We start from the raw sequence: 12,556 nt of genomic DNA on the forward strand, positions 1-12,556 counted from the left end.
CAAACAACCTACATATTGTGGGAACTGCCAGGAAGTGGGCCCTGGCCCCTCTGCACTCTTCACATTGTGACTTACAGTACAGGGAGTGTTGGGTCCCCCTCCCCAGCAGCGTGCACAGCACAAATGGTCACCCGTCTGACTGAGGGGGTGCTCTAATAAATGGTTACCATCTCTGCAATGCATAATTAAAAATGCATTAAGTAAATGAGAAGTATATTGAACACTATGGTTTCAATTCACAAAGCTAACATACCAGAATAAGGATCTCTACTTATAATAAAAAGTGACCGTTATCAGTTCAAGCAGTCACTTTTTTTTTTAACAGGGTCAGAAGTGCATTGCAAAAAATAATTAATGGAAAACACTGCAAATAACTTAGTAACAGCGTGCTTTTCAGGCCTCATGCACACTGGGCGTTATAATAACGTTATAAAAATGCCAGTAGCTTTGCAGTGAGTTTATCAACCTTTTTGCAATAGAGTTTTTAGCGATACCGTTTTTTTTTCCCCCTTTTTTTCAATGGGATCAAAAATGTTAAATAAAAATAAAAACGCTGGTGAGCCGCCTTTTTGACCGTTTGACGTTGGAGCGTTTTTACAGCTGAAAAACTCCTCAGAACCCACTAGTTTTGGGGTTTTTTTTACAGCCAAAAACGGTTGATAACAGCCTATGTTTTTTTGACTGTAGAAGAAAACATCTAAAGCCAAAAACAGCAGCTGTAAAAACTTCCAAAAACGTCCAGTGTGCATGAGGCCTAAATAGTTGTATTGTTAAAGCCTCTTGGAAATTATTTTTTTTGTCTAAATCTGTGTAAATATGTTCGCGCCATCTTGTAAAAATATCTGTACCTGGGGCAACTTTATTTGCTCATTACATGTATGTTATGCTCCTTTAAAAGCAGTGATTATACTGCACTATTCCCATGTTCTTTCCCACTGCAAGCCTATTGGTCTCACTGTAATATATATCAATATGCTCTTTAACCACTTCGCGTCCGCGCTATAGCCGAATGACGGCTACAGCGCGGACCCCAATTGACGAGAGGCCGCCAATCGTCTTCTACCCTTTGCGCACACCCCCTGCAGGGCGCGTGCTGTGATCAACGAGATAGGGTGATCACAGGTCCGAGTAAGGGGCCGGTCATGGCCCCTTTCCACGTGATCAGCTGTCGTTTTTTTTCTCCTCACGATGACAGCGCAAGGAAAAAAAAGAAGCCGATCACCGTCTCTTGTGTAAGGGACATCGGTCCCCAGTGGAAGAGGCACATCAGCCTCATTAGTGCCCACCAGTAATATAAAGTGCCAGAAGAAAGAAAAGATAACCGCTCAAGAGAACCAATCAGAATGCAAACTCAAAGAAAAAAAGGGCTGGGACAGCCGCGCTCCAAAAAAAATTCCTTTTTAATAAAAATTGGTCACAAAATTACATGCCACGGCCAAAAGAATCAGAACAAAATCTGACGCGTTTCGCACTGTATCTCAGTGCTTATTCATAGCTAGAAAAAAAAGCCGATCACCGTCTCTTGTGTAAGGGACATCGGTCCCCAGTGGAAGAGGCACATCAGCCTCATTAGTGCCCACCAGTAATATAAAGTGCCACCTATCAGTGCCCATCACTGCCACCTATCAATGCCCACCAGTGGCACCACAGTGCCATCTAGCAGTGCTGCCCATCAGTCTCACCTACCAGTGCCCATCACTGACACCCATCAGTGCCACCTATCAATGCCCTTCAGTGTCACCTCTCAGTGCCCACCGGTGCCGCCTTATCGGTGCCCACCAGTGCCACCTTATTAGCGTACATCAATGAAGGAGAAAAATTACCTGTTTGCAAAATTTTATAACAAAATATAAAATGGTTTTGTATTTTTTTTTTTTTATTCTGTCTTTTTTAATAAAAAATAAAAACCGCAGAGGTGATCAAATACCACCAAAAGAAAGGTCTATTTGTGGGGGGAAAAAATATGATAAATTTCATTTGGGTACAGTGTTGTATGACCACACAATTGTCATTCAAAGAGTGAGAGCGCTGAAAGCTGAAAATTGGTCTGGGCAGGAGGGGTGTTTAAGTGCCCAGTAAGCAAGTGGTTAAGTTGTATATCTGCATTCCAACAGAGCAGATGTTCAGCACATATTCTCATTTTGCTGTCTAACAAAGATGGCCAATAGAGGAAGAATGTACAAATCTGTGTATACACAATCATGACACAAGGTAAACCGTAAAAGTCGCTGGGACCCAATAGAACCACCGAGTCCAGGTGCTGCTTTAAAATGGGTGGTTAAAACAGCACTTTAGAAGCCCAGTACCACTCAAGACAGCCGAAAACTGTCATTGTGTCTGCACCAAATTCAACAAAGCAAATAGAAGCCAAGTAAAATTTACAAATTTCACACGCTGTAAATAATATTTATGTGTGAAGCTCAGTGACAGATGGAGCAAAACCCATCCAGGACCAGCTTTATAAATGGCTCCTGCCCATAGAAGGTAGGAAGAGCAATTCCCACAGGTGCCAGTTTGCGGCCTGCTCAGAGACTGAGAATGCAGCTTATCAATTCTAGACCACTTACATCACTGAGAATACAGCCTATCCATTTACTACAGACCATTGATATCAGAGAATTCAGCCTGCTTATTGACTGAATTTCCACAGCAAAAATGACCTCTGTAGAAAAGGGGAGCAAAGTAGTCCAACAGTAGGACTGTATCATTTTGAATTAGAACTTTGGTTCATAGACAATATTGCACACAATGTGTACCACAATCGGGCTGTAAAACCAACACCTTCAGTATGGAGAAAGTTGTGGACTCAACAACTCAGATTTTAGTGGGAGATACCTACCTGCATGAAAAGGATAACCTGGCGGATATTGTCATGGTATATAGTCCCCAGCGGCAGCACTCTGTTTGTTGCAAGCAATGACTGGGTAGATCTTAAAGGGGTAGTAAAGGTTAACGTTTTTTTTATTTTCTAGTGCATTGTTGGTTCACTTACCTTCTCCTTCAATTTCCCTTCTAAAATGTTATTTTTTTTTTGTCTGAATTTCTCACTTCCTGTAAGCTTGCCCCCATCACTGATGGGGGTTAGTCAGCCGGAACAGGAGCAGCAAGTGAGAAATTCAGACAAAGAAAAAAAAAACATTTAGAAGGGAAATTGAAGGAAAAGGTAAGTGAACAAAATGAAAACAAAGACACAACAGCTCTAATCTGAGTCACAGTGTGTATAAATCAAAGCCAGCCGGGCCCAATGGACAAAACAATCAAATTATTCCGCTCCCGTTAAGACCAACCCAAACAACAAATGTAATATAAAAAATTGTGTTAATCACTAAAGAAAATACATAAAGCCAGCACACATGTCACTCCAGTAACAAAATCCTGTACAGAACAAACAGGGAGTAGTTCGCTGCACATCCGACACCCACACTAGCACAACACTAGTGCAGACTATATACATAAACATACGTATATATACACCTTTGTATAATCATAGTCTCTTACTGATATGATTACCCTTTTTCATTACACACCTTGCACATAAGTAGCATTTCTTGTTACATATTGTTTGTGTATCCAGCCTGCCCTAGCATTGTATTGGCATTGGAGGCGGATGTGGAGCGAACGCCTTGTTCGTTCCACAACAGATTTTGCTACAAATCAACATGTCCGGTGCCTTTATGTACTTTTTTTTTTTATAGCCGTTAACATTATTTTATATTCTGTTTTTTGTTGTTTGATTCAGGGCCAGCCGTTCCCAGAGAACAGGGTGTAGAGCAGCAGGATCATTTGTTCTGTTTTTCTGTGTTTTGTTCTTTGAGGCCGGCTGGTTTTAATTTGAAGATACTGTGCCTCAAATAGTGTTGCTGTGTGTTTGATCACAGTCCTTTTCAGTGAATCAATTACTATTATACCCATGACGATGCCAACAATAGGGTTAATTAAAGGGGTTATAAAGACATTAGGATAAAACACCTTCTGTGTGTAGCAGCCTCCCTAGCACCCCCTAATACTTACCCGAGCCCCATCTCTCTCCAGCGATGTCCACGAGTGTCTCGGCCCTCTGAGGCTCTCCCTCCTGATTGTCAGACACAGCAGCGACGCCATTGACTCCCATGGCTGTCAAAGTTAGTTAGCCAATCAGTAGAAAGAGGGGGTGGGGCCGAACTGCAGCTCCATGTCTGAATGGACACACAGAGCTGCAGCTTGGCTCGGGTGCCCTCATAGCAAGCTGCTTGCTGTGAGGGCACTCGATAGGGAGGGAGGGGCCAGGAGCAGCAGAGAGGTACCCGAGAAGAGGAGGATCCAGGCTGCTCTGTGCAAATACACTGCAATAGAGCGGGTAGGTATAACATGGTTGTTTTTTTTGTTTTGTTTTTAAATGAGAATTTACAATCACTTTAATATGTGCATTACTAATTATTCAAATGTATGTGAATAATGTTATTTGATTGTTACATTATTCCTGAAGATGGAGCAATGTTTGCATTGAAATGCACTGCGTTTCATTAAAGGTCCTAAGTTAAAGTGTTGCTAAACCCAGGAGTCTGCATTCACTATATCTGGTCTCCCACAGTACACAGATCATGAAAATGCAATTATTTTAGCAAATATAAACGGCTAAATACCTTTTCTCATCAGCAGTTATCGGAGTCTTGTGACTTCTATCAGTGTTCAGCCAAGCACTGATTAAAGCTTGTAGGAGGAGTTTTCTGACTATCCCATCAGACTGCAAGACCCCTCACCCTCTGTCTGGACAGTGCTGGTTGCATGCACTCTCCCAAGGAAAAAAAACCTCTCTAGCAATACACATTAAACTGAGCATGTGCAGGCTGACTCCATAGGCTCTGTGTTATTAGGAAATTATCAGGGGACAGTGGAAGGAGGGGGGATCAGAGAAGACAAACATTTTTACACAATGCAGAGGATTAACTCCTTAGGTTCCACAGGGAGTATAACAAGCATGCTTTACTGTATAAACAGACGGCTTTTACTGTTGAGTTCAGCAACACTTTAAACCGGCGTTCCACCAAAAAGTGACTCCTCTCCCCCTCTGATGCCAAAATTGAAAGAGCGAGTACCTGTTATTGACAGGAACCTGTCCCCACTTCAGAGAGACTGTGATGCGATCGCTGGGAAGTTTGGCCCTCCTCCTCCTTCACTCACCACCGGGCCATTCATAAAGCACAGCGCGCTACGCACATGCGAAGTAGGGAACTGGCTGTGAAGCCACAAGGCTTCCCTTACAGACAATGGCAGCGGAAGCACCCGAGAGCTGATGGAATCCAGGACAAGTGTCCTTATATTACAAGTCAGCAGCTACAAAATGTGTTTTTTTTTTAAATAACGCAACATCCACACATGTAGCACATTCAAAGTTAGGGGCGATTTATTCTTCCAAAGCAAATACACCTTTTCACACTGGTACTGACTAGTATTCCAATGTGTCTGGTGGAAAAAGGCTGCTCTACCCAGTCATTGCTGGCAACAAACAGAGCGCTGCTGCCACCACGATATACCCAGCAATAACTTCAGGTGGGCCTTTCCAGGCTGGCGGGTCAGTCCCACTAAAAACTGATATTCTTAGAAGATATTATGTCAGAAATATTGTTGAATATCTGAAGATTGATGTATATGTGAAAATCGGTGTGCATCTTCTTCACACTAGAGAGGTTGATTTTACAGCCCGATTGCCATGGTACACCATGACCATATTTCTAAAGTGAACACCAAAATTCTAATTATAATCATACTGTATATGCGCCAGTACTCTTAGAGGCACCAGTGTTTCTTCAGTGTTTATTGACTGGAGAACGCAGTCTATCCATTCACTAGAGACCAGTGACATCGCTGCCTTAATCGCTTACTAGAGTAGATATGTCAGGTGTTTTTGGACCATAAGCAGCCATATAAAAACCTCCTGGAAGCTCTCTGCCCGTTTAAGAATTTTAAATTGCATAACATCCCAAGTTTCCTTATGCTTTTTCGAAAAATATGTCTGGACCTTTTTCAGGGATAAAAGCTCAATTGTTTCTGTGAATATGGTGTTGGTAACCCAAAATCTGGAGTGCAGCCTCTCTTCTGGATTATATACCCTGTTCAGATCTCTGGTTTCTTTGCGTCTGACATGCCTGCTCCAGAGACCTGGGACATCGGCAAAAAACAGCTAGCATGACAACTTTTCCAACATACTGTATATACAGAGATGTTTTAGTTTTTTAGTTTTATGAATTCCCACGGTTCTGAGGAGGGCTGCAAGACTCTGGAAGATACCTTCTAAATTCTAAATTCAAATTTTAATCGAACTTTACCATCCCATAACATCTTCCAAAAATACTGGAGCGCAGGAGAGTTGTCTTTATTTGTATATACAGAGATCACACACACAGAGTGAAGTTTCACAGAGGAGACACGTGTGGGGCCGAAGACAGTCCCCATTTTCCACACTGGCCTGATAGAAGAACAGACAGCAGCAGGTTGGGATATCATCTCCCATTTCTATTGTCCTTGTTAGTAGAGACATCTACAGCTAGACTATAGGCTCAACTCACTACAGAATGGTTGTTAATTTCAGTAAGGCGAGCTACAGATAACAGTCCTATGGGCTGAAAACCATCATTAATGAAAATAACATGTTAGAACTAAGTGAATTGAGCCATATATCGTGTGTTAGGAATTCAGACTTGCCCCGAGTCTTGTGGGAAGTAATAGTTGCATCATTTTTAATGAAATGTGAGTATTGTATAAAAGAGTCATCATAATGTGATACACATGGAAATAGAAATTCCTTTCTAGATAAAAGGTGGAGATTTCTCAGCGATGGGCCACAAAGATGAATTACAATGTGGGGGGACGTATTGTTACACTCCACCTTGGCTAGAGGGAACATAATTCTCCCATAAGACTCACAGACAGGAGCTGCTGTACAGACACATGACGTACACGGAAGAGGTACCTGAACTGAGCTTGTAGGGACTCGGTACCTCAGAAAAGCACGGCGGCCCTGTCCTTACACTATCCATCTCCAAATCTGTCATTAATCAGGAAGGGAAGACAAATGTGATTATGGAGGACACAGCATGGACAGAGTGAGGATACAAAAAAAGGAAAAGTGTATGCAAGTCACAAGGGAAAATATGAAGTGAAGAACACTGCCAGGACCCACTATATATTGCTCTGTGTATCCTGAAAATAACAAATTTTCACATAGTTTGGATACTATTTCTAAACACAAATTTTAATATAAAATGTATAACTATACATTACAGGTTTGAGGCTGGTAAAAGAATATTTCTCATTGTATATAAGTTGTCACTAGTACATCAATGTCTAGTGTTGGGTGAGCACGAGTCTATTCACCTGCATCTGGGGATTCTCCAAAGCCCTGGTTCACATTGATGCTACGTTGAAATCGCGCTACTTCACTTAAGTAACGCGATTTCAAAGTAGAAGGTCAGAGGAATTTTAGGTGCTACTCGAAAGACATCTGTGCAGCTTCATTGCACAGATGTCTATTGAAGTCAAACCCAAAATCGGCAAAAGTAGTGCAAGAACTACTTTTGAAAATCAGGGCGGCGCCGCAAAGTCAGCATTGCACTGATTAGAACAGTGCCATTGCCGGCAATAGGCTGCAACTTGTCCTGCGATTTGATCTGTCAAATGGCACGAAAAATCGCTTCAATGTGAACTAAGGGTTAGATTTGGATAACTTCTGCCTGTAGCTGATTGATGGAGAGAGAAACGTGCTTGAAGTTTCTTGCATAGCGTTGTGGCATGTTGCTATAGAGTGCAGACAGTGTACTTAACAAGTCCACTTTAAATTGTAAAATGTAATATTTCTGCCCTTATGTTCTGGTCAGTTTGTGCTCCAGATAAAATGACAAGAGGACTTAGGTGGCCACAATTTATGTTGCTTTGGAACGCCCTGTATACAGCTTGGGTGTAGGATTAGGGGTAATGTTCGTTTATATACTTTGGCTAAGAAGACAAGTTATTTTTAATAATACTTCCTGCATGCAGTGTAATGATTAGGAGTCACCACAGGTTACTAGGTGACTGTAAATTCTCATAGGAGAAGTTCAAAACGCACTGCATTTGCGATCTGCATTGAGTGTCAGTGATAACGGCACTTCAAATGCAGTGCGTTGGTCTGCACTGAATTATATGGTACAGTAGTACCATGGGAGCTGGTTGCTGTGTGTTTTTTTTAAAGTAATGGACGCACAACTTTTAGTGCAGTCTGGCTCAATTTCAACTTATTCAAATAAATAGAGTGAAACTGCACACAATGTGAATTATACACATGCACAGTCCTGTGTGATTCGTGGTGTGAGCCGGCCCTTATGGATAACCCAATCACTAGGTATTTGCCTGCCTGACTGAATACAATTTAAATGAATCATTTAGATAGGCAAGTATGACATACTTGAGGTAAATATAAAATTAATTGTATATAGATAGTAATATGTGTGGTGAAATTTATACAGAGTACTGTAGATTATATATCTTGGGCTGGATTCAGATACATTTGTGTATCTATCCGCCCGGCGTAACGTATCTGAGTTACGTTATGCCGCTGTAACTTTGGGCGCAAGTTCTGTATTCAGAAAAAACTTGCTCCCTTATTTACGGCGGCGTAACGTATGTGTTGCGGTGTAAGGCCGCGTAATTCAAATGGAGATGTAGGGGGCGTGTTTTATTTAAATTGTAGTTGACCCCGCGTTTTTGATGTATTTTTTGAACAGGGCATGCGCCGTCCGTAAAATATCCCAGTGTGCATTGCTCCAAATTACGCCGCAAGGACGTATTGGATTCGACGTGAACGTAAATCCGTATTCGCGAACGACGTAATAATTTCAAAACTCGGCGCGGGAACGACGGCCATACTTAAGATTAGCTACGACTCATATAGCAGGGGTAACTATACGCCGAAAAAAGCCGAATGTAAACGACGTAAAAAAATGCGCCGGTGGGACGTACGTTTCTGAATCGCCGTATCTACCTAATTAGCATATTCCTTGCATAAACATACGGAAGCGCCACCTAGCGGCCAGCCTGAAGTTGCAGCCTAAGATACGACGGTGTAAGACACTTACACCTGTCGGATCTTAGGGATATCTATGCGTAACTGATTCTCTGAATCAGGCGCATAGATACGACCGAGCGCACTCAGAGATACAACGGCGTATCAGGAGATACGCCGTCGTATCTCCGTTCTGAATCCAGCCCCTTGTGTTTATAGCAGCAGGTTCATATCTTTATTATCTGCTGTCATCCTTCTTATGTTATTGCTCTGTATTCCACCCCCTTCATGTGTGACAGACCTTTCCCCATAGACTGATGCACATGCATTAGAAAGAGATGGAGAGACAGAGAGAGAGGGAGAGAGAGAAGACATGGAACCGTACAGGGGGGGAAGTAGCTCCAGGATGCCGGCCTCATTCCATGCGCTGGGGAGACTGGAGGGAACAGATCACAACAAAGGATTAAAAAGCAAACAAGCAAAGCAGAACTTTCATCTTTCCTAAAGTGGCGGCTCTCATTAACAGCCAGTGTTACCGTACACATCTAGAGCCCATACTGGTGACAGGACTACAAGTGACACTCATGCAGAGAGGAATGTTACACAGGGCACAAGTGGCGGACATATGTCAAACACAGCTCATGGAGGGAACAACATGGCATAAATGGGGTCTTGTGGGCAATGGCTGTAACACAATCCGGACCATGGATTTTGTTAGTACAAAGACACACAAAGATTTACACACAAAGACATTCCAAAGTATCTGGTAAGTAACAAATAGGAGTTCAGTGACTGATAAGCAGGCAGCAGTTAGCAGGAGCTACAGGTTCTCATACAGGACAGATCTTCCCAGACATGCTTCTCTTTAGAGAGTTAAAGGATTTGTTAACTTTTAAAAACAAAATAAATGCACATCTCTTTGCATAAAAAAATAAAAATAAATCCTATTATATATTGGAGGCCTGGAAAGCATTGTACTCATGATCAGCAGATCATTGGTGCAATGCAGGGCTCTTGCAGACTGTGTGTAAGCTGTCTGACCATACATCGTACAGCCAAGCAGTTACACACCAACAGGAAGCATCAATGGACTAGCACAGCCCTCACCAGTGTCGTGGTAATTCATTGAGAACTACAAGACACAGAGGCTGCTGGACTTCTCTGTACTTCTGTAGTTCTCCATTCACAGAACGCTGAATCTTTGCAGATTGTGACAGAGAGTGGGGGAGAAAATCCCCCATTTGATGTCACAACGGGGAGCCGACAAGGTGCGGGGGACGGTGGACATGTTACACCCCGAATATGGGTGTAATATGTACCGTGTTACAAATGGTGAACTTATCCTTTAAAGTAGTTATAAATTAAATATAATTTTTTATCGAAAACAATAAACTTGCACAGAGTGGCCCACATCCTCCTCTTCTGGTGTCCCCCTCCTAAATTCAAAGACACACACAGCAAGGCTGTGCCCTGCCCCACTCCCTCCTGATAAGGTTTGATTGACAGCAGCAGGAGCCAATGGCTCCTGCCTCTCTGTCCTGCGAGGAAAGAAACCAGTGCCACTACAGATGGGCACACAGCACTGGAGCAAAATAGGACTCAGGATAAGTGGGATGAGGGCGCGATACAAATGTTGGGACATTTTTTTTTACCTTAATGCAGGAAATGCATTAGGGTGAAAAATGTCTTGCCTTTACATCCATTTAAAAACTGATAGATTTAAAAAAAAAAAAAAAAAACGCACCTTAAATTTTTTTACAAGTTTTCTAAACGGCAATCCAAAATCTCTAGGTGCTGCCAATGCTTTTCCTTACACTAGGTTTCCATCCAAGTACTGTATTGAAGCTCTGAGTTCCCTCACATGACACAGAACTTTCCTCAAGACCAAAATATGTCTAGTTGCTTGTGTGTCACCTCAAAGCCCCCAGCTCCATGTAAAACAGTCCACCAGGGTCTCCCAACAGTGGCTGTATGCCTACCAACCATTACCCTAGATAAGACAATGTTCACCATCTACACAGAGCTCCATTGCCTACCAACCATCAGCCAGAATTAGACAATGTTCACCATCTACATAGAGCTGCACTGCCTACCACCCATCAGCCTGGATTAGAGAACGTTCGCCATCCATTGTCTACACAGCCTACCAAACATCAGCCTGGATTAGAGAACGTTCACCATCTACACAGAGCTGCACTGCCTACCACCCATCAGCCTGGATTAGAGAATGTTCACCATCTACACAGAGCTGCACTGCCTACCAACCATCAGCCTGGATTAGAGAATGTTCACCATCTACACAGAGCTGTATTGCCTACCAACCATCAGCCTGAATTAGAGAATGTTCACCATCTACACAGAGCTGTATTGCCTACCAACCATCAGCCTGAATTAGAGAATGTTCACCATCTACACAGAGCTGTATTGCCTACCAACCATCAGCCTGAATTAGAGAATGTTCACCATCTACACAGAGCTGTATTGCCTACCAACCATCAGCCTGAATTAGAGAATGTTCACCATCCACCATCTACACAGACCTGCACTGCCAACCAACCATCAGCCTGGATTAGAGAACGTTCGCCATCCACCATCTACACAGAGCTGCACTGCCTACCAACCATCAGCCTGGATTAGAGAATGTTCACCGTCTACACAGAGCTGCATTGCCTACCACCCATCAGCCTGGATTAGAAAACGTTCGCCATCCACCTTCTACACAGCCTACCAAACATCAGCCTGGATTATATAATGTTCACCATCTACACAGACCTGCACTGCCTACCAACCATTAGCCTGGATTAGAGAACATTCGCCATCCACCATCTACACAGACCTGCACTGCCTACCAGCCATCAGCCTGGATTAGAGAACGTTCGCCATCCACCATCTACACAGACCTGCACTGCCTACCAGCCATCAGCCTGGATTAGAGAACGTTCGCCATCCACCATCTACACAGACCTGCACTGCCAACCAGCCATCAGCCTGATACTCATTCCAGATCCAGTGTTAGTGTAATTCTACATCATGATTATGATGGGAAAACTTTCTACAGACACAGAGTTAGCAGAACACAATAGTACAGGGTAAGTGTAATGTACAATGATGATTTAGCATTGTACAGGACCACATACAACATGTCCTCTCTTCTATATACATTTGTATATAATGTTAGCATGACAGGATTGGACACAAAAACGTAGACATGATCCCTGCCACAGATGCCACACAGAAAAGCACTTACCTGGTTTTGGAACGGAGTTGGTCATTGACTGGGGAACTTTATCATTAATTAATTCCACACATTCACTGGGAAAAAAGCCAACCTATAAAAGACACCAACACATCATATTTGGCACAGCCCGTTTCATGTTCTGATCATTTCTCCTGTAAATTTATACAGCTTTATTGTATATATAAAGTTATTAAAGAAAATAATTGTTCTTTTTGAAAAAAAAAAAAACTTTATTAAATGTATTTATTTCTTTATGTTGCCAGTTAATTCAAAGGTCATGTGTGACCGTTTGGTCGTCCTAA

At 42.6% G+C, this 12,556-nt stretch overlaps 1 protein-coding gene across 10 annotated transcripts in view; it reads right to left on the minus strand.

Moving 5' to 3' along the window:
* ARHGAP32 (Rho GTPase activating protein 32) overlaps nt 1-12,556 on the minus strand; it is a 298,438-nt gene that overhangs the window by 48,272 nt on the left and 237,610 nt on the right. For 6 of the 10 annotated variants that reach the window (XM_040326218.1, XM_040326216.1, XM_040326214.1 and 3 more), the window contains 3 exons: nt 12,264-12,345; nt 9,402-9,452; nt 6,950-7,024 (listed from right to left, as the gene is read on the minus strand). In XM_040326218.1, the coding sequence (XP_040182152.1) occupies nt 6,950-7,024; nt 9,402-9,452; nt 12,264-12,345 (208 nt within the window). The remainder of the gene's footprint in view (nt 1-6,949; nt 7,025-9,401; nt 9,453-12,263; nt 12,346-12,556) is intronic. The other 4 variants (XM_040326219.1, XM_040326220.1, XM_040326215.1 and 1 more) reach the window with 3 other exon arrangements.

The sequence above is a fragment of the Rana temporaria genome, chromosome 10, assembly GCF_905171775.1.
Source record: "Rana temporaria chromosome 10, aRanTem1.1, whole genome shotgun sequence".
In the NCBI taxonomy this organism is placed as follows: Eukaryota; Metazoa; Chordata; class Amphibia; order Anura; family Ranidae; genus Rana; species Rana temporaria.